The 26,382-nt window shown below is 40.7% G+C and overlaps 2 protein-coding genes across 8 annotated transcripts in view; one reads left to right on the top strand and one right to left on the bottom strand.

Moving 5' to 3' along the window:
- The window catches only part of LOC111864699 (hemocyte protein-glutamine gamma-glutamyltransferase), a 31,203-nt gene extending 18,129 nt beyond the window's left edge, over window positions 1-13,074 (bottom strand). The window contains exons 1-5 of one of the 7 annotated variants that reach the window (XM_023852143.2): window positions 12,847-13,074; window positions 6,620-6,794; window positions 5,457-5,669; window positions 2,135-2,265; window positions 1,081-1,216 (exon numbers count right to left, since the gene is read on the bottom strand). In XM_023852143.2, coding sequence (XP_023707911.1) covers window positions 1,081-1,216; window positions 2,135-2,265; window positions 5,457-5,669; window positions 6,620-6,764 — 625 coding nt within the window. In that variant the 5' untranslated portion in view covers window positions 6,765-6,794; window positions 12,847-13,074. The other 6 variants (XM_023852142.2, XM_023852144.2, XM_023852146.2 and 3 more) reach the window with 6 other exon arrangements.
- A 6,114-nt stretch (window positions 13,075-19,188) lies between these two features.
- LOC111864697 (transmembrane protein 231) lies at window positions 19,189-25,865 on the top strand. Its single transcript, XM_023852139.2, has 5 exons — window positions 19,189-19,369; window positions 20,310-20,476; window positions 20,577-20,705; window positions 24,567-24,792; window positions 25,548-25,865. The coding sequence occupies exons 1-5, from the start codon at window positions 19,231-19,233 to the stop codon at window positions 25,811-25,813; spliced, it is 927 nt and encodes a 308-aa protein (XP_023707907.1). The 5' UTR covers window positions 19,189-19,230; the 3' UTR covers window positions 25,814-25,865.
- Window positions 25,866-26,382: the final 517 nt, after the last annotated feature.

Genomic DNA, 26,382 nt, shown 5'->3' with positions numbered 1-26,382 from the left:
TCGATTCCCGATTAGGTCATTGGATTTTTCAATTGATCTAATCCTTCCAGCCGCACTATGGCCATGGGATCGAATCAGCCTCTAACGGAATTGAGTACCAAGAATCTTCCTGGGGGTAAAGGGCGGCCGGCGCGTAAGGCTGACAACCTCACTGCCATCTGTGAGCTGATTGTCTAGAGAAAATGAGGGAGCCTCGACGTCTCACAAACCTATGAACCTCCGCGGCCTGTTACAGGGATAGCTTTACCTATGTTTCTTTACTTCTTTTGTTTTCTCTTTCCTTATTTTTTCTTCCCCAATTTCCTTTCTTTTTTTAGTTGTACGCTCACAAGTCCCTGTCCTGAACAACATAAATTCAGAAAACAATTTCCCGTCCAATTTATTTGAGATGCATTTTAATATTATTCTTCCATCTAAGTCTAAGGCTTCTAAACGGTCCTTTCTTGCAGTTTTTCTTAACGAAATTTACACGCAGTCATCTTCGCTCCATTCGTGCTATATGCCTAGTCCAGCTCGTCTTTATTCATATATTCATTCTAATTATAGCTGGTGAGGAATACAAATTCTGAAGGTCTTCACTGTGTAATTTTCGCTATCCTCCCGTTCCTTCACAATTTATAATATAAAACTCTAATAATTACTATGTTTCGAAGACTGGTTTTGTGTCTATCTTCAGGCAAAACACAAATAGAGAAGTCTACTCTGTAGGGCCCGTTAGACAGCAGAGCTAAACTCTGTCTAAAATATCTTTGAGGTTATGTCATCACCGGAGACTTACTTCCATGGTTACGTCATCATTACAGAGTTACAAGATTCTGTTTTCAACATACAGAAGTAAGGTGAAACTATCACTGTAACAAGCCATGGAGAACCATAGGGTTGTGAGACGTTGAGGGCCCCACATTATCTAGACAATCGGCTCACAGATTACGGTTTATGAGTACAAAAATCGTCACACTGGAAATCCCAGTCAACGCGGAAAAATTTTGTTTCATAAGGTTGCCTACTCAAGGTGTGACGTGCACTGGTTAAATGTTTTTGACAGAGTTCGCGAATGAAGACTGACATTGTCTGCCTCACCCTTGCACCATGGATTGAAGAGCACGTAGATGTCCTCCTCGCACTGGAAATCGTTCCTGGCGTCCCTCCTGCCGGTGCGGTTTGTCTGTATGTTGCATCGCCATATTCCGACCTGCGCTGAAGCTGGAATTTGCACCTGCGCAATTGCATACATTGCTTAAACACCGAAGTAACTTAGCAATTACAGTAGCTAAATCAAGAATTATGAAAACCCCCAACAAAACTTCCAGGGCATGGGCCAATCCAGCCCCCATGAAGTCAAACGTTTATGATCTGTTTCTATCACACATGACATCCGCAACCATTAGTTTGAGGTTCACATCCAACTTAGTCTTTTGTGCATAATGTAGCGTATTGCCACATGATGGAGTGATTATAGACGGGGTTTGGGTTGGTACTTGGATTTATTGCATATTTGATACAGCGCGTGAGCACACTTTACAACTCACTATTATAAACACACGCACACACTAGTGATTTGTGAATTGCAGGAATTGTTTTCTATGTGGTCCGGACCATGCCCATTGCTAGTCAACGGCTCCCTAAACATATTCCCGCAGAAGCAAACGCGCGGAAAAATAGGACATCTATTGCTATGCAATGGCGCGGTAAAGATGCTTTGTCAACAATATAGGCTGTTTTCTGTGGGATCCGAGCAAAGTGGTTATATGAGAGTCGAGTTCCGAAGCGAGCAGTTGTGGAAGTACAGAATGAGAATTAAAGGAATACAAAGGAGTACAACTGAGTTAGCCTGAGAATAGAAGACTTGGTGTGTGCTGTAGTTAGAGTGCGATTGTTATAAATCCGTTGCCAGGATATGACTAGTGAAGACTGAGAAAACTTAGCGTATCCTAGTGATTTGTGAAGTGGGTAGAGTAGCGATAGCGCTATAAACGATTGTCATTAAGGGAGATTGTAAAAGAAGGTGTTAATAAAACCTATCATCCAATCCAATTATTAGTCACGCAAACCCCGGATACGTGAAAATACGCTGTTGGGGCTTTTTTTTTCCCGTAAGGTTTGTACATAATGCAGTGCAGTAGACGGACTTTACCTGAAACGTGACTGTGTTACCATCCTGGTGATGTATCCTCACATCCCATCTGTTCTTGTCGCTTGTCAATTCCTTTTGGTCCGTAACAGGCAAAATCACACGTGTTCCTTTTGTTACTGTCGGCTTCGGACCTAGGGTCAGACATCACAACAAGCAGTTTTTTTCTTCTGCATCACAGAACAAGTTATAGGTTAATTGTAAGTTTTAGGGTGTCACGTGCTTAATTAAGCCACACGCCATGAATACACATGGGGAGGTGAACGCATGGTTTTATTCATTCCTTACCTCGATCCTAGACGCAGTGTAGTTACCATCAAGCCCCGGCTACTTTAACTCTAAGGAAGATCCCCTATACCGAATGAATATGTGTCTGGGTGGGCCCCAAATGCCTTATTATAAACCGAAATAAAATAAAATGGATAATAATTAATTTGTATGTTTTATTTTAATGTTTCTACATAAAATTCAGTAAGTTAAAGTGTCCGTAACTGATGGGAGCAAGCATTTATCAAGCTTAGTCCGGCTTTAATTTCTTCCTGAAAGTAAATCTGTTGGTTATTGCCCTTCTTACTACAGTAAAAATTCGCTAATTTGAACCATCAGCGGGAAAGAGTCCGAATTAGTATAAATTCTGAATTACAAAATATAAAAATATGAAAATATTTTCGAGATATAATTCATAAAACAACCGCCTCTGTGGTCTAGTGGTCAGAGTTCCTGGTTACAGATCCTGAGGTCCGGGTTCAATTCCCGGGACTACCAGATTATCTGAGAGAAGTGGGACAGGAACGGGGTCCACTCAGCCTCGTGATGATAATTGAGGAGTTATTTCAAGGTAATAGCGGCTCCGGTCTAGAAAACCGAGATTAACGGCCGTGGGGATCAGTTGAGCTGACCACGTGACATCCTCTATCCGCAAAAGTTGGCACTAACTTCGCCGACAAGTGGCGGTCGCTCGGTCAGTATAGTTCGCTTGCGGACTAAAGTCACGGAGTTTAATTTAATACATAAAAACAGGAGCAAGTATTCACAATTAAACAAAATTCGTTAACTCAGTTGGCATTAGAACAACAATATATATGACTGTATGACGAAAAGAAACAGAAAATGCTGTGAAAATATTTATATTCAAAATAAAATTAAATAAAACTAATTAAAATCAAATAGAAGGCGAAAAAATAATATTTTTAAGGTAATGAAGAATACGGACTTCAAGCTCGACGTTTCGGAGAAACATATCGAAGTGTGAGCCAAGCAGGAAGCAGAGCTATAATCAAACTTCGATTAATATATTAAACAGTAATAAGTGAAAACATGTTATTTGCCTTCGAAGACTTCGTAATGACACATAGCAATAAAATTATTTCTAATAAGCATATTTTTGGAAATAAACAAGGAAATATGACAAATTACATATAACCCTTAAGATAACCTCAGAAGGTCAGGTCGATGTACAGCATATTTCATCTTTTATATACTTTGCTGCGTTTGTGATGGAGTGAGTTGAGGATTGCTTCACATGAACACTCACGTCCATTGATTCGTAAACTATTTGCAAACCGGAAACCTATGCCACAATCACTGACAACTACAAAATATGCATCATTCATTTAGCAATGGAATTAACAATGCAAAAATATAAACACGTGGCAAATAATAAGCTCTGCAAGAATATTGCGCTATCTAATTTCCTTTAAATACAGGTTAATTCGTAAGTCCCTCCGGAAACCCCGAGAATAATTTAGAATCACTCTGTAGATCAACTACATAGATACAAGGGTACTCACATACTCACTCACTCACTCACTCATGGAGCTGAGCCCTTCTGGAGGAGCCGCCAGTTGAGCAGCTACTCAAGAATTTCCCAACATTTTGTGGAACCCGAAAGTTCATTACCGTGTTCACAAGAGCACTCTACTGGTCCCTATCCTGAGCCAGACCAATCCAATCCATACCATCCCATCCTATCTCATATCTCTCTAAGATCCATTTTAATATTGTCCACCCACCTACGTCTTGGTCTTCCTTCTGGCTTTCGCACCAATATCCTACATGCATTCATTCTATCCCCCATCCGAGCTACATGCCCTGTCCATCTCATCTTCCTTGACTTGATCATTCTAATTATATTTGGAGAAAAGCACAAGTTATGGACTACAAGGTTACTGTGATTCTGAATTAGTGTCGGGGTTTCCGGAGGGACTTATGATTATCCTGTATTTCGGTGTATGCCGTTAAGGGGCTCTCATGTTAGCAGCGAGAGTAACAGTCATTCGAAATATTTGTAAGAACCTTGGGGTCATCGGCTGTGACGAATGACCTGCTGTTCCAGTGATAACACAGAAATGATAAGACGGATGGATATATGGAGCATTTCATGACGATGTCATAATCTAGAAAGATTTCTGTCTTCTAGGATAAAATGCGGTGCAGTCCGCCGAAAGTCAACTGACGTTTCGGAATAACACGTCGCCTCCATCTTCAGGGCCGAAGAATAAGCCAAGCATGAAACCAACGTGAAAACAGTTCTGCTTGTCACGTGTTTTCATGCTGACTTATTCCTCGGCCCTGAAGATGGAGGCGATATTTTCGTTCAAAACATCGGTTAGCTCTCAACGGACTACATGGTATTACGTATATACCCCAGAAGATAAAACTCTTTCTAAGTACCGCTGTGAGAACCTCAAATCCTACGTATCTGTCAGTAACTTCACTAAATTATTTCTTCATGGGGTGAGACTGAGTCCACTCGGTACTTCGGCCCCGGTTTGGCCTATTGTACCAGCCCCAGATGATGATGATGATGATGATGATGATGACGATGATTATAGAACAATCGGTGGGATGAATATTGCCTGGGAAAACAGAATTATTCGGAGAGAACCTGCCACAGCACCATTTAGTACAACACAAATTCCACATAACCTGATGTGAGTTCGAACCCGGTTCGCCGCGGTGGGAAGCCGGTTACCAACCGCCTGAGCTGTGGCACGGCTAGCTAGACTGCTCAGTGTAGATGGGAGAATGAATGGTGAACTGGAAGGGATACTATCCCAGAATTTTCATGGAGAGACTGAGGAAAATTACGATAATCCTCAGTAAGAATAGCCAGTGTTCCGACCGAGATTGAAACCAAGCACCTCCCAAATACAAGTCAGAAACGTTACCGTTTGTTGCAACTTGTTGAGTTCCGGTTTCCCATAATGCCTTGGTCCCATCAACCCATCAACCCATCAATCCCTCAACCCTCTGGCGAGGGATAGCTTCGTGTTTTCTGAAGAGGAAATGAAGGAGTCGCTCCTGGGGCTCAGTTTCCACTCACCGAAACCGAACTGTAATCGAATGACGTCCTCGACAATGTCGAATTGCCTATCGAATCGAACGGCTAAGAAGAAGGGTAATCCCCTGCGAAAGATGGGAGTTGCCGTGGGATCTTCAACCAGTTCGAACTGATCTGTGTGATGATCCTTTGCGTTATCCCGGGCGTAGAACCCGGTCAAGTCCACCTTCAATGGACTGCTCTGGGGCTGAACACCTGGAAGTAAATCAAAATATTGTTAGAAAGACCGGGATAAGATCCCCGTTAATGATACGAGTGGGATAGACAGTGACTCTTAATACTAGTTTTTTTTTTAGTTTCTTGGGATGGGGTGAGATTGAGTTTACTTGGTACGACGGCCACTGTTTGGCCTATTGTACCCGCCCCGTATGATAGATGAGTATGGAGCACTTGGCAGAATAAGAATTTGCAGGGGAAACAGAAGTACTCGGAGAAAACCTGGTACGGATATCATGACAGCTGAGCCTATCTCAACGGAATACCTCATACATCATTCCCATTCGTCTGTGGGTCTATACGTATATCCCCCTAATTTTGCTAGGCAACGGCTCAGTAAAAATGTTACCGGGGCAACGAATACACACGCAACAAAAAAAGAATTGTTGGACGCGTCGTTTTCTATGCGGTCCGCATCGTATCAAAGAAAGTAGGGGATTAGTTCTCCTCAGAACATCTTGTTCTGATGAGGTATATATTTTTCAATTTTCCTAATACTTCCAGCCGCACTGTAGCCCTGGAGTCGACTCAACCTCTAACTGAAATGAGTACCAGGAATCTTCCTGAGTGTCAAGTTCTGCCGGCACGTAAGGCTGACAACCTCACCGCCATCTGTGAGATGATTGTCTAGAGAAAATATGGGAGCCTCAACGTCTCACAACCCCATGGGCTCCACGGCCTGTTACAGGGACAGATTTACCTCTTTTCCCTTACGTAGTGGAACTTTCTCTTCGTCTCCAAGTTTAAAATGACGCTACATCAAACACAGCTCCCTGTCTCGTTGGTAAAGGGAGCCTGCTTTTCCCTGGGACTGATGCAGCCGGAGCGAAATACTGACCACATCTCCGACGTTGGAATACGTGGAGTTACGTATGTGTCCACTCTCCCCATGCTAGAGAATGGCAAGAAGTACTGCTTATCCTGCGCACCTGGACTGCTCACGGCGTTCTCAGCTTCCCGCCGCCGGTTGTACTGCGACCCGAAGTTTGTCATCATGTTCCGCACATAATTTCGGTATTCCCCGGAGTTCCAGACATCAGAGGTTCCGGTTCCGGCGGCATTAGGCCTCGCCATTGTTGCTTCTTGTCACGCTGAACTGCAGAACTGCAAGGATATAATGCCGTATAGAGTCCGTTGAAATTCAACTAACGTTTCGGAGGAACATATCTCCTCCATCTTCAGGTTCAAAGAAAAACCAAGCAAGAAACCAGCGTGAAGTGTGTATCATAAATAGCAGGGAACCTATTAAATTAATCTGTGTTCATTTCACCATGTTAGTTGAGTCCCTTGTCACCATGGCATGGCGCGTCCTCAGGTTGCGGATAGAGGAGACGCCTTCTAGATATGGAGGGTAGTTGCGAATATATTGAATAAGCAGTCGCGACAGCCGACAAGGTGTGGTCCTCCAGCTTAGGGGTTGGGCGTGGGGCTAACAATTCCTCACCGTAAAAATATCAGCTTGTTATGAAAATTTGCAAGACGCCTCGGATGGCTCTTGTTAACACGGTAATGACCTTCGGGTTCTATAAAATGCTGGGAAGTTCTTGAGTAGCTGCACAATTGGTAGCTTCTCAAGAAGGGCTCAGCTCCATGAGTGAGTCAGTTCATTTCACTATTATAACCTATGTGTTATTAAGCTTATTATTATTATTATTATTATTATTATTATTATTATTATTTCTTTATTAGTGGCTTACTAGTGCTCTAATGATACTACTGCTGCTGCTAATATTACTGCTATTGTGTGTCTGCATCATCTCTGACGTGACATCATCATCAGATAGTGACATAAAACGTTACGTCACTATTATACACTTATTAGATTATATTTTTTAACATACTACACAAACCAATGACTCTATTCGAGATATATGGTTGAACACAAAGGGTTCTTCTAGGATTTGAGGTTTTTACAGCGGTGGTTATGATGAATTATATCCAAGAAGACAGAACTCTTCACACAGAATTCTTCTTCTACTCAATGCATGACGTAACCTCAAAGATGTATCAGACAAAGTTTACTATTATCGTTCTACTGTTACTGCTACTGTTACTCCTGCTGCTACTGCCACTGCTGTTACTACTGATACAGCTACTACTAGCAAATGGCTTTAAATACCATTCAGATTCCTTAATTAAGCATCTGAGAGCATAAATCAGAAATGTGGCTATATAACCTCTAGCAAAGAGAAGGTTAATTCATAGCCTGTCCGCACCCCGTTAATGATTGCGGGTGTTCCACATATATGTAAATCTGTAGGACATTCCTCTGCTGGCAAGAATTTATTGTACATAATTGCGCAGATACGTAAGTCCATAAATCAGCCAAGAAACTTAATGTCATGTGACACTGGTCCGAGGTCAAGTTCAAGTAACATCAAATGTCAGTGGAAGGACTTCTGGTTGTGTTTATGTGGTTTTGTTCCGATGGTTCTTGTTTTCTTTTTCGTTTTATATCTTGACCGAGCCGCATTTGCATCACAACTGTTATATAACTACGCCTGCGCATTGAGCATGCTTATTTCCGCGTTGATGTTTAATGTCTTATTAAACGGCGTCCACGAATTTGTCTTTATTTGTATTCAATGCGATGTAACAGTTGGCACACCTGATAAGTATTCGGGAACTTGGAGAAGTTTTTGTGGTTTCTCTCATTCCACACCATTTGAAAGTATTTCGTATTTCTCCTATGCGTGTTACATGACTCGCCCATTTCATCCCCATCGTTCGAACACCGTACTAATTCACATTCGGTGAAATACACTAATAATAACGTTATTCATACATTAATAATAAATTGTATCTCTGTCGTTTTGCACCTGACATGTTCATTATCTTTGCAAGGCAGATCTGTATATGCAGCAAACAGAAATCATTGAGATGCTTGCTATTTTATTCCTACTGTTAGCAAAGTTCTCCTTGTGCTTAATTAAGCACCATAACATGAAGACGTGTAAAGGAATGGGTATAGGGTCCGGCAGGGTGGATAGATGGGTATTTCCCTTCCAGAACATCTTGAAACAAATTAAAAATTGAAGAATTAAACATCGGTACACCAGATACTAACACCAAACGCCAAAAATATTTTAAAACATATTCTTCTATCCAGACTATTGCAAGGCGATCAGTAAAATAACAGAGTGGACCGAAAGTAATTTGATATAAAACGTTCTCTCGCATTAAGGGCAATGCTCAGCTATAAACCTGCCAGTCAATTTGTAGAACTGTATCAGAGATTTGTGAGTTGTGCACTAAACGCGGTGGATCTCATTTTGGAAAATATTTGTAAATTCGGTATCTGTAATAAAAAAATTTCTAACGCATTTCAGTAAGCATATTACTATAAAACTCCGTGATTTTAATCCGCAAGCGAACTATACCGACTGAGCCATCGCCGTTTGTCGGCGAAGTTAGTACAAACTTTAGCGGATAGAGGGAGTCGCGGGGTCAGCGCAACGGATCCCCACGGCCGTTAATTTAGGTCTTCTAGACCGGAGCCGCTATTTCCTTGAAATATCTCCTCAATTATCATCACGAGGCTGGGTGGACCCTGTTCCAGACCCACTACTTCTCAGAAAAAAACCTGGTAACGCCGGGAATCGAGCCCGGACCTCTGATTCTGTAGCCAGGAACGCTGACCACTAGACCACAGAGGCGGTCTGTTGAGACACAATGCTGCAAGCCGGAAGGTCGCACTCTGTAGCCTTAAGCAGCTTAAATGTAAGCGTAGAGGAACATTTTCTGATTGATCCCCTTGGAACATATATTGGTTGAGTGGAGGTAGAGCTCCATGCATTCTTGATCCCGGTATTAGACTGAGATGGCCAGTTTCACGCCCCGACCACTTTACTCTCCGAGGAAACAATGATGCTGAGTCGGCCCCAGAGCCTGTCTGGACACTGGAGAGTAGAGAAAAATCTCCGCTCCCGCTGAGAATTGAACCCCGGTTCCTCGGTCCTTGTACTAGTAAAAGAAGATAAAGCTATCCCTGTAACAGGCTGTGGAGTTCAATACGGTTGTGAGACGTTGAGGCTCTCATATTTTCTAGACATTCGGCTCACAGATGGCTGTGAGGTTGTCAGACTTACGCACCGGCCGCCCTTTACCCCCAGGAAGATTCCTGGTACTCATTTTTGTTAGAGGCTGAGTCGGCCCCAGGGCCATAGTGCGGCTGGAAGGATTAAGTAAATTGAGAAAGTCCAGTGACCTCATTAGGACCCGAACCCGAGACCTTCCGGCTTGTAGCATAGTGCCCTTCCTTCTAGTGTACTAGTAGCAAAGTTCAACCAAGCAAATATATGTTTGTAATTTTACAACTGTCACGTTTCAGTGGTAACCTACCGAAATTAGTTTACAGTCACTTACGTAACGGCGCGTGGAAGCCAGACGCTTCGCAGATATCAACTGCTGAAAATGCCTGCGAAGCGGCGGCATAAATACGTGTACATGCGCGGCAAGCCCGTCTGTCTGTACATTTTGTTCTCTTTGCAACAAATGTTCATGGGAAACTTGCTCCTTCCCTCTTTGCTCTAACGTTTTATTTGTTTGCGCTTCATTTAACGGCGTTATCGGTAACTCCCGTTAGTGCTGAAAATTAGTACGATTAACGAATGAATTGAGGAGGATGTTGAGGGAAAGCGGTAAAGGTACGGTAAAAGGTAACGCCATGAAGACATGGAGGAGTGGAGGTATAGTGCCATAATTTTTGACTTCGGCACTAGATAGGGGTGAGTGGTCAGCTTCACCCTCCGGCCTTTTTGCCCCAGGGGAAGAGTCCGAGGCATCCACTGGATAGGACGCTGGGTGTGCCCCAGAGCCGGTGTGGACGCTGTGGAGAAGGGAAAAATTTTGCCCCTGTCTGGAATCGAACCCCGGCAGTCCAGCCCATAGTTGAAGAAAGAGGTAGTGGAATAATTGGCCGCGCCATATCTCAAGCGGTTAGTCGCTGGCTTCCCACCGCGGCGACCCGGGTTCGATCCCGGGTATGGTCAAGTAGGATTTGTGGTGGACAAAGTGGCGCTGGGGCAGGTTTTCTCCGAGTACTTCGGTTTCCTCTGCCAATCTTCATTCCACCAATTGCTCCACCCTCACCTATCATCTGGGGCTGGTACAATAGGCCAGAAGTGGCCGCAGTACAAGGGACTTAGTCCCACTCCACTAGCAATAAAAAAAATAGTGGAATGATTTGAGATACTATTCCAGCGTTTGTTTTGGGGGACTGAAGAAAATTACGAAAACGTCAGTCACGATGCCGTCTCGGGACCGGGATTTAAACCAGGAACCTCTCGAATGAAACAAATAAGAACTTCTCCAATTTCGTCGTTTCGGAGGAACGTATCGCCTTCATCTTCAGGGTATAGAAATCCGCGATCCGCGATGGCTGCCGCCACCTGCTCATGCTGGTTCCTCGATCGCGGATTTCTACACCCTGAAGATGGAGGCGATAAATTCCTCCGAAACGTCGGTTTACACACTATCTACACGGCTCCACTTCCCAGAAGACGGCATGCTCATTCATAAAAGTAGTGATAGGTCTATTTACATTAATTACATGAGAAATTACAGGAAATTAATCAACAGATTTTATTTCGAAACATCAATGCGACGACCAGCTAGGGCGTTAGGTCCAGTATTTCATACATGTCATTTCACTGGATGCAAATTGGAGTTTAGTTGGCTCAGTCGGTTTAGCGACTACGCTATGAACTGAACAACCGAGGAGGCAGGGTTGAATTCCCGGTTAAGATTTTCCTCTTCTCCAGATCCAGCCCAAGCAGCTTCCTGTATAGTGGGTATCGGGGGGTGTTTTCCCGCGGGTAAAGCAGGAGGGGCATGAAGCTGATCATTCACCTCCATCTAGTGCAGAGATCAAGAAAATGTGGATCTATATATCTACTTTCCCTTACGCCTTCATGGCGTAGTGTTTATTTAGTTAAGAACAGGGCCAATTTTACCCTTTTCCACCGAAGATGTATGGGAGACTGGAGGTATATCTCAGTATTTTTACCTCGGCACTAGGTGAAGCTAAGTGGTCGTCTTTACCTCCGGAGGAGCAGCGATTAAGCGCACGGAATATTTAATGAAGCACAATATCACTCAGTTACGTAATCACACTTAACGAGCTTTTACTCACAAAAAAAGAACATAATGCATTACAAATTGCGAGATGAAGCAAAATTGTCAGCATGCGTGATTTAAATAATAACTCCGTGGAAACTAGTAATTTAGTGCCTGGTGTCCTTGAATACGGACATATCCGATGTAACACATGCGCAGTGGTAACCGTAGTATCGGACTAGAGCAATTTACAGGTAATGTCGCGCCTCTAGGTATATTCCATCTGTCAGGGGAACATGGGCGCGCCATCGCAATTTCGTGACGTCAATCATTATATCAGTAGAAACTTAACTAGAATCTTTATAAGACACAAGTTTAATCTCTTTAACCTCTCAATACAGAAATAAGCAGTAGACGTCCCTAAAGTGTGACTGTATAGATAAGACTATGTATAAGTTTTGCCTTTATATGTTTCGGTCATTATTGGCCAGCCATCTTCAGGGTAGAAAAATAAACCAAGCAAGAAACAAGCATGAAAGCAGGTGGCAGCGAAAACGTCGTTAATTAATCTCTGTCGTTTTAGTCCGCAAGCGAACTATACCGACGGAGCAACCGCCGCTTGTCGGTGAAGTTAGTTCAAACTTTAGCGGATAGAGGGTGCCGCGTGGTCAGCGCAACGAATCATCATGGTCGTTAATTTCGGCTTTCTAGACCGAAGCCCCTACTTTTCCATTCAAGTAGCTCCTCAGTTATCCTCACGTGGCTGAGTGGACCCCATTCCAAACTATTCTCAGAAAATCTTGTAGCGTCGAGAATTGAACCCGAGACCTCTGGACCTGTAGCCAGGAACTCTGACAACTAGACCACAAATGTGGTCCAAATATAATAAATTATATAATTATATAATTTTATTATTATTCAAATGATATACATTTGTTTTTGTATTTTGTGTCTATGCGTTTTCTTTTCCTTACTCGTGCTCGTTTAATAATTGGCCTTTGGGCTGTTAAGTTAGCATGTAAATAAATACAGATTTAACTGAAATATTAATATTTTTCAATTATTCTTATTAACTAGTTTAAAGAATCAGATGTGGTACCTTTATCTGGGAACACGAAGCCAAACAGCCGGCTGGACAGACGCTCCGAAACAAGTGAAGCCGCCACCTGGACTCGTTGCTTTAAATACCGGCCGTGGAGGATTGTCCGAGGAAGAGGTGTGACGACTTGGCGAGACCAGGCTCCACAAGGAGAGGGGTCATACAACAAGTTCCATTCATCTCGTGCATAATTACAGTATTTATGTAATCGGTGGGATTTTTTGCTTTTCTTAACCCCCCGCCCTTTAGCACCAACTTCCAAGAAGCGTCCAAATCTACGGCATTCAGTCCGAGTGAAACTGACTGTCGTAAGTGTTGGAGCACAGGAACTCTTTGGTGATTCATACAGCGTGAAGACATGAGCTTGGGTTCACGTGACCGTCACTGTTTCGGCCTCTTCTAGAAAACTAAAGGGGTTAGTGGAAAAACGTGGTAGCTCCAATTACTACGAAAATAATTTTCCGTGTAATGATGTTTTCGTTTGTTTACAAAGGAACCAACTGGTACCTCTTAAAGCCAAACCCGAGGGACCACAGTTTGCTAATAATATTTGTAAAGGCATTACAATCCAGGATAAATTAAAATATGGAAATATTAAAATGGTATTCAATCTCTTTACGTGCCTACCTGCATACATCGTATATACATTCGTGCATACATATTTGTACATTATTTATCTTTTGTGTATAGTATATAGGTCTGATAATATTGGTAAAGCTATCCCTGTAACAGGCTGTCGAGGCTCCCACATTTTCTCTATACAATCGGCTCATAGATTGCGGTGAGGTTGTCAGCCTTACGAGGCGGCCGATCTTTACCCCCAGGAAGATTCCTGGTACTCATTTCTGTTAGAAGCTGAGTCGACCCCAGGGCCATAGTGCGGCTGGAAGGATCAGGTCAATCCACCTGATCGGGCTCGAACCCGCTACCTTCCGGCTTGTAGCATAGTGCCTCCAAAATATGCTACCGTGTACGCCCTTCCAATAACATTAAAAATAGAATATTAAATATTATGTAGAATTTGGCTACAATGATGAAAAATACTGCTTTCAGGTAGGGATGGAAAAACTGGGACAGATCCCTGAATGCTTGATTCCTATTTTATTTATCGACATCGTCTCAGCTACATAAATTAAGTACGAGTATACTCACTTGTACCACGGACTTAGACCTAATACGTTCCCGAAAACAGGTCATAGGTCGAAAAATCTAAAGTTGAGCCATCACACATAGGCCGTTAGGGTTGTTTCTGAAACTCGAGGTCCAAACCCTTTTTTCAATATTTGAAACATTTTTAGGTTATTCTACTGCTTTTATTNGTTTTTTTGTCTTTTTTATACCGGACGATGGGTGAAGTCCAAAATAAGCCAAAAGAAGTATTTCAAATGGGTTAATTACTATTATATTGCGGATAGTTAGTTAGTTATTGGAGAGGGTGGGTTTCCCCATGCACTTAGACCAGTATTGGTCCATTGTGCTTCCCTCTATGATATTCTACCAGTCTCTATACCCTACCGATATTGGTGCGTACCATCAGTCCCGACCGAGCCAGCGAGTTCGGCCTCTACTGGCTTGGCGGTATCTATAATACTTCCCCCATCTATCAGAGGGGTTAGAGACTACTGTTGGGCGAGAAACGTCCTTGAATTTGGCTCAGTGACCTCCTTTGGAGATATGAAGTTCTTTTACGTGCCGTAAAGCTACAACACGGGACCGACGGCTTAAAGTCCCTCCCGGAGGACTTGTTCCCTGAATTTTTCCGCCCTTAAAAATTCCACGACCTCCGCCGGGTTTTAACCCGCGTACCACGAGTCACGAGGTAGGAACGTTACCTCTAGACTACGGAGGCCGCTTTTGCGGATAGTTAAGAATTATGATTCGAGATACCAGAGCATTATAATGCGGACAGTTACAAACCGAGATACCAGAGCGTTATAACGCGGATCGTTAAAGAGTTACAAACCGAGATACCAGAGCGTTATAACGCGGATCGTTAAAGAGTTACGAACAGAGAAACCAGACCATTATAACGCGGATCGTTAAAGAGTTACGATTCGAGCTATCAGAGTATTACAATGAGGATCGTTAAAGAGTTACGATTCGAGAGAGCAGAGCATTATAACGCGGACCATTAAAGAGTTACAAACCGAGATACCAGAGCGTTATAACGCGGATCGTTAAAGAGTTACGAACAGAGAAACCAGACCATTATAACGCGGATCGTTAAAGAGTTACGATTCGAGCTATCAGAGTATTACAATGAGGATCGTTAAAGAGTTACGATTCGAGAGAGCAGAGCATTATAACGCGGACCATTAAAGAGTTACAAACCGAGATACCAGAGCGTTATAACGCGGATCGTTAAAGAGTTACGAACAGAGAAACCAGACCATTATAACGCGGATCGTTAAAGAGTTACGATTCGAGCTATCAGAGTATTACAATGAGGATCGTTAAAGAGTTACGATTCGAGAGAGCAGAGCATTATAACGCGGACCATTAAAGAGTTACAAACCGAGATACCAGAGCGTTATAACGCGGATCGTTAAAGAGTTACGAACAGAGATACCAGACCATTATAACGCGGATGTTAAAGAGTTACTATTCAAGCTATCAGAGTGTTACAACGAGGATCGTTAAACTGTTACGATGAGAGATACTAGAGCATTATAACGCGGATCGTTAAAGGGTTACGATTCAAGCTATCAGAGTATTACAACGAGGATCGTTAAAGAGTTACGATTCGAGACAGCAGAGCATTATAACACGGATCGTTAAAGAGTTACGATTCGAGCTATCAGAGTATTACAACGAGGATCGTTAGAGAGTTACGATTCGAGCTACCGGAGCATTTACAAACAAATTAACGTCATAACGAAATCTGGTATCTCCAGCCCCTTGCCCGATGCAGATGGGAAAGCTCTGCTTTTGGGAGAGTTTGAATGAGGCTCGGCTTGGAAGAGGGTGCGGAAGAAAGGTCGCTGTGGTCTTGGACTTTCTGAAGAAGATGTTCCAGGTAGGAAATTCGAGTCTCTAAGTCAGAAAAAAAAAGGCGTGTGTGTGTGTGTGTGTGTGTGTGTCATAATGGGTGTTAGTGTAATTTGATAGTAAATACATAAGTTCGTAATTTGGGGAATCGCAAGTCAAGGTGCGGCTGTACGGTCGAGTACAAATATGACAGCGAATTATAACAGAAAAAGCATGTGCAAGGAAACGGTCGTGTCCAGTCTGAATTTACATGGAGATAAATCACAGCTCAAGATAATGTGTCGCAAGCTCAAGACTCACAACCCAGGATCTCCAGAATACGAGGCAAGAATGTTAATCGCTCAACTTACGAATTTCGGTGGCCCTGAATAAAATTTTATGAGGTCGCAAGAGGCTTACAGCCCGCCCATAAAATCGGTACCCTTTTCTCTCAGTTCAAATCACATGTCCAACCCATTTTAACCGCCTTCATTTTACACCACCAACAAAAATATCGAGTTATAAATCAAAGTTTAGTGTTATATGGTATCCTCAATTCATAACTTACTTCATTTTTCTTAGATCCAAATATTTTCTTGAATACTTTATGTTTAAATAATTACAGCTGATGTTTTCCACTCACACTATCAGACCATGTTTCGGAACCATACACAGTACGCGATAAAATGTTTGCCTCCAAGATATTCATATCCTTTTTGCACGAAAACATTCAATTCCTTCAGGAGCCAGTAACGGTGTAGAATTCACATCACACAACAAGAAGCCTGCACTGTAACACCAGCTGAGCAACAGCACTTAAGAACGAAACTTCTTGGGAAAGAAGCCCCTACAGCTATTGACAAGGAACCAACACAGTCCTACTTGTTTATGGTGGCCTCTGGCCTGCGCAAGAAGGAATGGGAGATACGGATGGTGGGGGAAAGCAAGACAGAGAATTCGGATATCGGTACCGGGAGATGTACGGTGGTGCATTTATAGATAGGATAAAAACACTAATTAAGCTTTAACCACCATGAGAATTGTTGATAATAGCACGCAGATGTTTACTGTTCTCTACGACATCCGTGTCACTTGCTCGGCTGTACAACATATTGGAAATTTAATCTGATTAACACTGGAAACAGACTGGCAAGGAGTTTGCCTCTGTGGTCTAGTGGTCATAGTTCCTGGATACAGATCCAGAGGTTGTTCGATTCCCGGCGATACAAGATTTTCTGAGAAATAGTGGGTCTGGAACAGGGTTCACTCAGCCTCGTGAGGATAATTGAGGAACAATTTCAATGAAATAGAGGCTCCGGTCTAGAAAACCGAGATCAATTGCAGTGGGGTTTCGTTGCGCTGACCACGCGACATCCACTAAAGTTGACACTAACTTCGCCGACAAGCGGCGTTCGCTCGGTCGGTATAATTCGCTAGCGGACTCAAGCTACGGAGGAGTTTCATCACGTTATATTCTCGGCATATGACCTCTCTAACACGTACAGGTTGTTAGGTTGGACAAGATTATAGCGCAAATGTACAATGGCTACGGTTATGCCACTATCATGCAGTGTTGAACAGCTCTCGTGTGACTCAAAACTGACCGAAACTACCAGCTAACATACCCTAAGGGAAGAAACGTCGATAACTTATATATGAGCAGAAAGTACTAGGGAGAATTCTTCGTCTTAAAGATGCTGGAAACAAACATATGAAGACCAGATACATAAACTGTATTCATCAGTATTCCACGAAAAAACTTCCTGGCCTGTAGTCCGCAAGCGAACTATACCGACCGAGCGACCGCCGCTTGTCGGCGAAGTTAGTACAAACTTTTGCGGATAGAGGGCGTCACATGGTCAGCGCAACGGTTCCCCATGGACGTTAATTTCTGTTTTCTAGACCGGAGCCGCTATTTCCTTGAAAGAGCTCCTCAATTATCCTCGCGAGGCTGAGTGGACCCAGTTCCAGATTCACTACGCCTCAGAAAATCTGGTGGCGCCGGGAATCGAACCCGGGACCTCTGGATCTGTAGCCAGGAACTATGACCACTAGACCATAGAGGCGGTCAGTACTTCAATCATTTACAAAATAAAAAAAAAATCAAACATGTCCTAGAAAAACAGCAAAAAACGAACATGACATAACAGAGTTTGGAGAAGAATTTACATGTTCTTGCAAGCATTTTCTTTTTCCTGCTCCTTGGAAATGAGACCACAGAAACTTGTTCATGAAAAGAACAAAGCAACCACTGGCTATATATCCGTTGAGGTAAAGCATCTGGAGAGACACAGACGTGAATATCACGTTACGCTGTGCGAACTTCTTGGTATCAAGTGTAGTAATGAATTCACAGTCAACAAGTCTTGCATCTTGAACTGGTCAAAGGGGTAGAGTTCTGCAACACTCTGTAGCACAAACTTCAAACATGTTCCTAAAAGCAAGTGTCTCTGGGGACGAAACGTTTGTTGACACGTCCCATGTTTAAGTCATATTTTACATATCAGAAGATGAACGCTTCAAGACACACAGTGCAAAAAAATCATATTACAAACCGGGATATTAGACAGCAATGCGGAACACAACCAATAGGAGAATGTGTTTGAAGACGGCTGGAGGAATGGGGCAATCATGTATCAAGAATGACGGAAGAAAGAATTGTTAAGAGTTGTGAGAAATAAAATATATAAAGGAACAAGAAGTCCAGGAAGACCCAAGAAGCGTTGGTTCGACACATTTTCTTCAAGAAAGTGGCTATCAGCCTAACCGAAAGAAAGAAGGAAATATCAGAAAGACACTTTTAAGATGCCTATTCTGTTTAGCCACGGTGACACTATGGCCGCTTATTTTGTTCATAAATAACACTGTGTCACGGGGAAAACTCGTGAGGTGTAATAAGTTACGTGAGATAAATGAGCTGCTTAATCGCGATTTTTATTAAACTACTTTCCTTTCTTTATAAGGAAATACTGGCTTATGACAATATACATGTGTGTGTGGGCGGGAGTTCTGAGCCAGCAGACAGATTCTCATGAAATTTGGTTTCAACTTATTCTTCCTCGCAACTATTAATTTTCTTCTATCAACATCATCATTGAAAATGAAGCGTACTCCAGTTACAGATAACGATCAAACTACAAGTAAAGCAATCAATTAACAAAATTATTATTGACTTGTAATCCAAATATGGAACAGATATTTTATTTTCCAATAACAGGGATAGTCAATGGTAGCATTTTCTGGTTTGTAGAGACTAAAATATTTTATAAATTTGAACAACCGGAAATTACATGAATAAAATACCTGAGAAATAAACAAGTTTTGGACAGAAAGAAAATCCCGCAAGATTTCTGACATAGAAACACATATTACTCAACCATAGTTGGCAGCCCTGACTCACCGTCGATTTGTTTCACAATGGCGGTATACACAGTGTTTTCAGAATATATTCGTTATGAATACAAGAGCACAGTTTGTTCGAAAGCTACATTGTTTATCAGTGTAATCTTTATTTTGACAGTCATACCGCCCATGCTTATTGCTTACAGAAGCTATGGTATTGTAACGTAATATATCATTAGCAAATTGAAAGTGGAGTGTTGAGTTAACCTGTGCTCTAAAGTATATTGACAGTATTTATAAATATGTTTAAATTTTAAATAATTAAATAAATACCGATATAATTTGCTGACAAATATGTTAAGACTCTACTGAAGTATAGTATTTCCCTTAGAGAATCTTATGTGCCTGGTCCAACAGAGAATTATTGAAAAGTACATCAAATTTTTAAATAAAAAGAGTATACATGAGCATTTCTTTCAGCTGTGTATATATAACATGAATGATACCTAAAGAAAGTGTATTAATTGTAAGACTGTTAATGTAAATACACTGAATCTTTGTTTTCTTCTGTAAATATGATCAGTAAACTTGGCAATGGCCGGTCACGGTAGCCGAGCGGTCTAAGGCGTGCACTGTCTTCGATCGCTCGGAAGCCGGGATTGTGGGTTCGAATCTCACTCAGGGCATGGATGCTTGTGTGCGTTTTTCTGTGTTTGTGTACAGATAGAGGCCTTGTGACGAGCTGATCACTCGCCCAAGGAGTCCTACTGTATGTGTTAGATCTAGAAAAACCGAAGTGAACGGAGAAGTTCATGGAGGTAGGCCTAGGCCCACTGGGGCTGTAGTGCCAAGAAAGAAAAAAAAACCTTGGCAATGAAATACCACATTTCCATGATCATGAAATCATTGCTAGACAGTGTACTTTATGTATTATTTACCTTCACAGATGTCTTTATCTTTTTAAAGGTTAAGTTAAGTACTAATATTCTATTGCCCATATTTTAGTAGCTTCCTGACAAATTCAGGAAATGCATCTTAATATTCAGTTCATAAATTCAGATTCTTTCATCTCCTCCTTAAAACAGTAAAGATTTAAACACCCAAAACTATAATTATCAAATTACTTTGTCATAATTAAGTTATATTTTATATAGGATTCTGGATAAAAAGTGATGTGTATCGAGAACAACCAGATGTTCATTTCAAACACGAATACTTATTGATTATTGAAACTGACACGCTGGAGGCCCCTGTCATATGTAGTACTTATCAGTATTTCAGTCAGATTATAAAGGAACATAATCACTGCACCATGATTAAGGTACAGTATCAAATAAATTTAATATTTAGCAGTCAGAGTCAAATATGCATTATGTTGTCCTTTCCATTGCAATATCTTAAAATATGAATTTCATTTGCAGTCAAGAGAGGAGGATAACAACAGGGATGGAAAATATGATGAACTCTACTTTGAGATTCAAGTTCAACTTTTGCAGAATCAAGCTGCACATGCAGTTACACTTTTTCTCCTCTTTGATTACAAACTTTATGTATGTATAATTTTTACTTCACTACCCCAGTAACAACACTGCACAAAAACTTTTGAGATATAAAATCAGGTGATTTGATGTTTTGGTCTTAGTGACCATCTTGAGGAGGACATTGTCAATACATATGGAAACTACTATTACAGTGTCATTGGTCATTATCAGTACTTACAGAAATTACTATTATAATGTCATAGAAATAAAATATTATTCCAAAAGATGAAACAGTTCCATCCAGTGTGATTGTTGAAGCTTTTAGTACTTCACTTCTTAGCACCCTAACATGTTTTGGTCCCTATAGACCATAATTGGAGGGAACATCAATACTTTTAGAAACTACTATTACATTGGGTGTTTTGATTTTTAAAATACATAAATATACAATATTTGTAATATACACTTTATATAAAATCCAAATTTCTTACAACTACAGCAACTGTCCTTGATGCATTAAAGTTTTTTTTTTTAGAAACTTTTTGTTATTTAAGTTAAAATTCTTTAACCAAATAGGTTCATGTCCCTTGTCCTTTCGTTTTTCTTGACGGGAGCTGAACTTGTGCCGCCTGTCTTTCTTGGGAAGGTAGTTCTGCAAATATATTATGGGTACTGTATTATTACTATATTAATAATAGTATTTAGCTCTTTATTTTTAGCATTTTTCCTCCAGGGGCAGTGTGAGAAATCTGTGTATCCAATTTTTATATGCCGCTAATTTTTGTTCCATGGGGTGGCATGATTTATTATTTATTGTTATGTCTGTTGTTGTGGGTTTCTTTTGTATATATTTCCATTTTTATTTGTCCGTGTATGTTAAATAGGTTTAAGTCCAAGTAGGTTATTTGGTTGTTTACTTGCAATTCACAATAAATGAGGAAGTAAACAACCAAATAACCAAATTATTCAAAAACACTAACAGAAAGATAGCCTTCAAAACAACCCACACAATAGGTAAACTAATAGATGAAGAACGAGAAATAAACCCCTATGAACTAAGTGGGATCTATAAAATGACATTTCAAAGCTGCCAAAAAGTATACATCGGCCAAACTGGTAGAAATCTAACAACAAGGTATAAAGAACACATAAGAAACATAAGACTAAATAAAGATTAATTAGCATTCACCCAACATATACTAAATAAAGAACACCAGTATGGACCGATGACAATAATCATGGAAATGAATGAGAAAGCCATAAAAGGAGGCATCATGTATATAAAAGAAGATTTCCAGATATATCATTTTAATAAGCTCAATAAATTAATAGAAGAACAAAAACACACAAAGGAAAGTAATAACCAACGTAACATGTTCGACTTCATAATACATCAGAAAACACCCACATTAACGTCACAAACTCAGGAAGTATAAATTGCACGACACAGTACATACTAGAACAGTAAAAACAACACAGCACGCTACGAACAAACATAGGACGACAACAAGGTAGGAAGAAAAAGAACAAAATCCTTTATATATATATACACACACACACGAGGGGGGACCCAAAAATAACTGGAACCGACCTGTTGCGTGCGCATGCTTTGTAGTTACGAGTTGTGCTGCTGGGTGGTGTTAGCTGGGGGTCTCCCGCGACTGTTAGTGAGCTGGCGTCAGTCTGAGTTAAGTGGTTTGTCTGTGGTGCTCTGTTGTGTGCGTTCCTGTTTCAACCCTTTGGCGATTAGTGAGATGGCCGACCAGAAGGAACAAAGTGTGCGCGTGAAATTCTGGATCGTTCTGCACTTCACTCTTCAAGTCGCGGCAAACATTCATGCGGTTTTCTCTTTGNCTAACAGAAAGCAAAATTTCACGCACACTCTTTGTTCCTTCTGGTCGGCCATCTCACTAATCGCCAAAGGGTTGAAACAGGAACGCACACAACAGAGCACCACAGACAAACCACTTAACTCAGACTGACGCCAGCTCACTAACAGTCGCGGGAGACCCCCAGCTAACACCACCTAGCAGCACAACTCGTAACTACAAAGCATGCGCGCGCAACAGGTCGGTTCCAGTTATTTTTGGGTCCCCCTTCGTATATATAATAGGATTTTTAAAATAATACAATACCCATAATATATTTGCAGAACTACCTTCCCAAGGAAGACAGGCAGCACAAGTTCAGCCCTGTCAAGAAAAACGAAAGGACAAGGGACACGAACCTATTCTTTTAAAGAATTTTAACTTAAATAACAAAAAGTTTCTAAAAAAAACTTTAATGCATCAAGGACAGTTGCTGTAGTTGTAAGAAATTTGGATTTTGTATAAAGTGTATATTACAAATATTGTATATTTATGTATTTTAAAAATCAGAACACCCAATGTAATAGTAGTTTCTAAAAGTATTGAAGTTCCCTCCAATGATGGTCTATAGGGACCAAAACATGTTAGGTTGCTAAGAAGTGAAGTAGTAAAAGCTTCAACAGTCACACTGGACGGAACTGTTTTATCTTTTGTAATATCGTTAGTGTGATGGACCAGAATGAAACAAATAATAAAAAGAAAATATATTATTCTGTAACAATTACTACAATCTGCATGACCTTGTTAAAAAACATTTATAAATTATTATAATTAGTCTACTTACAAAGTATTGTTTAAAAAACGTTTTGTTAAAATCTAGAATCAATTTGGTTTGTGTCCTCTTTAAAGGAAGATGAACGCATGTCACATAGTAATTGTTACAGAATAATATTTTATTTCTATGACATTGTAATATAATTTCTGTAAGTACTGATAATGACCAACTATATTGTAATAGTAGTTTCCGTATGTATTGACAGTGCCCCTCTCAAGATGATCGCTATGACCGAAACATGTAAAGGATGAAAGATTAGAAAAAACACATCATCTATCAATCACAAAGGATGGCATTAATACTGTATTTATGCATGTATAGGCCGCACATTTTTTGCCAAAAATTCAAGAGGAAAACTGGGGTGCGGCTTATATTCGAAATATTCGAAATCACACTTCATTTAAAAAAAAAATTATATTCATAATTAGTAATACAGGGTGTTCTACTCCTGAAATAATATTTAAAGAAAATTATTTTTTCTATAATTTCTGTCTGAAAATTGTGCTGCGGCCTATACATGCGTAAATACAGTAATCTTGCATCAAATCAGATGGTTAATCTATCTTCTTCCCTCACCTGGTTCATACCAAACTCAGAAATGCTACAGCATATACACTTCAGATGCACATAGCCGATTCCAAGCGAAACATCAAAGACTTTAATGGATGGAGAAAACTTTATTTTATTCTTACAGTTGTAAAAGTTACGTGTTTACTCTGAAATTTAACGATGCTTGAAGTGTCTGGAAGTGTGTATGTGTTCACTTAATATTTATGTTAAGTGTTAAAGCATAGTTATTCACCATCCCAATACGAGTATATGACAAGACAAATATATGAAATTATGAAACACAAGGTGCTCAAGATTACAGTCTTCTGTTATGCAAAGCCAAAGTCTAGTAGATGGGTACCAGTTCTTCTACCCTGAAGATGGAGGCAGGAAGTTCCTCAAAATGTTGGATGTGCTACAGACTACATGGTGTCACATCCCAGATGACTATAATCTTCATCTTCAGTCATGAGAACCTCCAATCTCTCATATAATGGATTACATAGCTTCCAGTTCATGCATTTAAAGACAGGAAACAGTTTGAAAAAATTTCAGAAAGCACAGAAGAAAGTTAAAAAAAAATGTGCTTCACAGTAACAGAATAAAATCCATCTACTTAATGACATAACTTTGTGAAATGGAGAAGTGTTCAGGTCCCTCAGAACGCTTGTATAAGCCTGTACTCGTACTATTTAATTTATGTTGCTGTATATAATCGTTAATATTTAATTTTTCTAGAAAATGAGTTCATTTCAAATGGAATCATTAGGTATGATCCAGTACAGCTCCAGCCTTCCTGGTGCACGTTTTGATGTAGTTGCAGACCTAAGGCTCACACAGAAGCAGCTCCTTCATAATCGCGGAAGAGATGTGCGCTTCAATAAGGCAGTACTGAATATGGAAGATATTTTCCCTGAATCATTCAGTCTGCCCACATTGCTGAAGAATTATGCAAAGAGAAATGGTATGAAGCAAGGGTATAAATAAACCATATAGTATAGGTACAAACAGCGCTTTCTCCCCTCCTAAAAACGTTTCCTGGTACTCTCATTCTCGGTTTTGGCCATAAAGTTGACAGATGCAACGCAGTTGCAGATGTAGGACTTCTGATAGGTTTACTGGCAGTTGTTTGACAGTCTGAAAAATTCATTGGCTATAAAAGATAAAGAACTGAGAAGTTTCTAATAGCCAGCTGTCTATAGACAGGAGCATTAATTCAACAGTAAAATTAATCAAATAGATATGTTAATAGATCAAATTTGTTTCCGGAAATTTTAAGTGCATTGAAACCCCACTCCTGACTGCAGCCTTACATAATGAAGGGTTATTAATGTATATAAAGATTTACATGACTGCCTCTGTGGTCTAGTGGTCAGAGTTCTTGGCTACATATCCAGAGGTCCTGGGTTCGATTCCTGCCGCTACCAGATCTTCACGAGAAGTAGTGGGTCTGGAACGGGGTCCACTCAGCCTCGTGAGGGTGAATGAGGAGCTATTTTAAGGAAATAGTGCCTCCGGTCTAGAAAAACGAGGTTAACTGCCATGGATATCTGTTGCGCTGACCATGACACCCTGTATCCACTAAAGTTGGCACTAACTTCTATGATAAGCAGCGGTTGCTCGGTCAGTATAGTTCACTTGCAGACTACAGGTCACGGAGTTTTTTTTATAAAGATTTACATGCACACAAAAATAGTATTACTGAATTTTCCTTTCCAGTTTCCACAATTCTGAAGAATGCATATCCATTGTGGACAGTAGGGCGGCCAGCTGATGAACCTTTCATCATATCTGCTGTAATTCACTATCCTGAAGAAACAATTCTATACAAACCAGGGTTCTGGCAAATAATGAAGTGGGCTTGGATACAGTATATATCAATACTGGTAATTTTTGTGTGTGTGTTCCGAACAGTGAAATCATACGTGTTTCAGAATCAACTTATAACAAGTATAAAATGTACACCATGGAAGAAAGACTACTAACTTTCAGATGAGACTTTGATTTAACATTTGGAATAAAATTTTTCACAGAACATTTATTAAAATTGTAACTGTGTACTTCACTATTTATAATTCACTGGATCCTGAAGGTGACAAACTAATTTAGATGTTCCCTATACTCTGTGTGCTGGCATGTTAAGTACTGCTGAGAGGGTGTTTTAAAACAAGGTTCTGAGAATATTTGGACCTAAGAAAGAGAAAGTAACAGAAGGATCAATAAAATTACATAATGAGCTGAGGATGTTAAAATGGAGCTTGGAAAAACAGGATATAAAAGCATGGACTGGATTCACCTGGCTCCAGAAGGGTCCAGTGGCACAGCTTTCATGCTGTATAAAGTCATGGAGTTTCTAGGCCAACAACTCTTCGGTGATCACCCTGTACCACAGAGTTATCTGTTCCAATCCATATTTCATACATTCTCCTGTAACCAATGACCAGTTCTTGAACATAACAGATATGTAGGTTCTTTCTTACTGTATCTTGCAATGAAAATTTAGAAATCAGATGGAAGTGTACAAATGAACCCTGTCTGCATGAACTTCTGTATA

Source organism: Cryptotermes secundus, unplaced genomic scaffold (assembly GCF_002891405.2).
Source record: "Cryptotermes secundus unplaced genomic scaffold, Csec_1.0 scaffold441, whole genome shotgun sequence".
Lineage (NCBI taxonomy): Eukaryota > Metazoa > Arthropoda > Insecta > Blattodea > Kalotermitidae > Cryptotermes > Cryptotermes secundus.
Note: the sequence above shows the minus strand (reverse complement) of the source record. Positions and strands in the feature narration are given on the sequence as shown.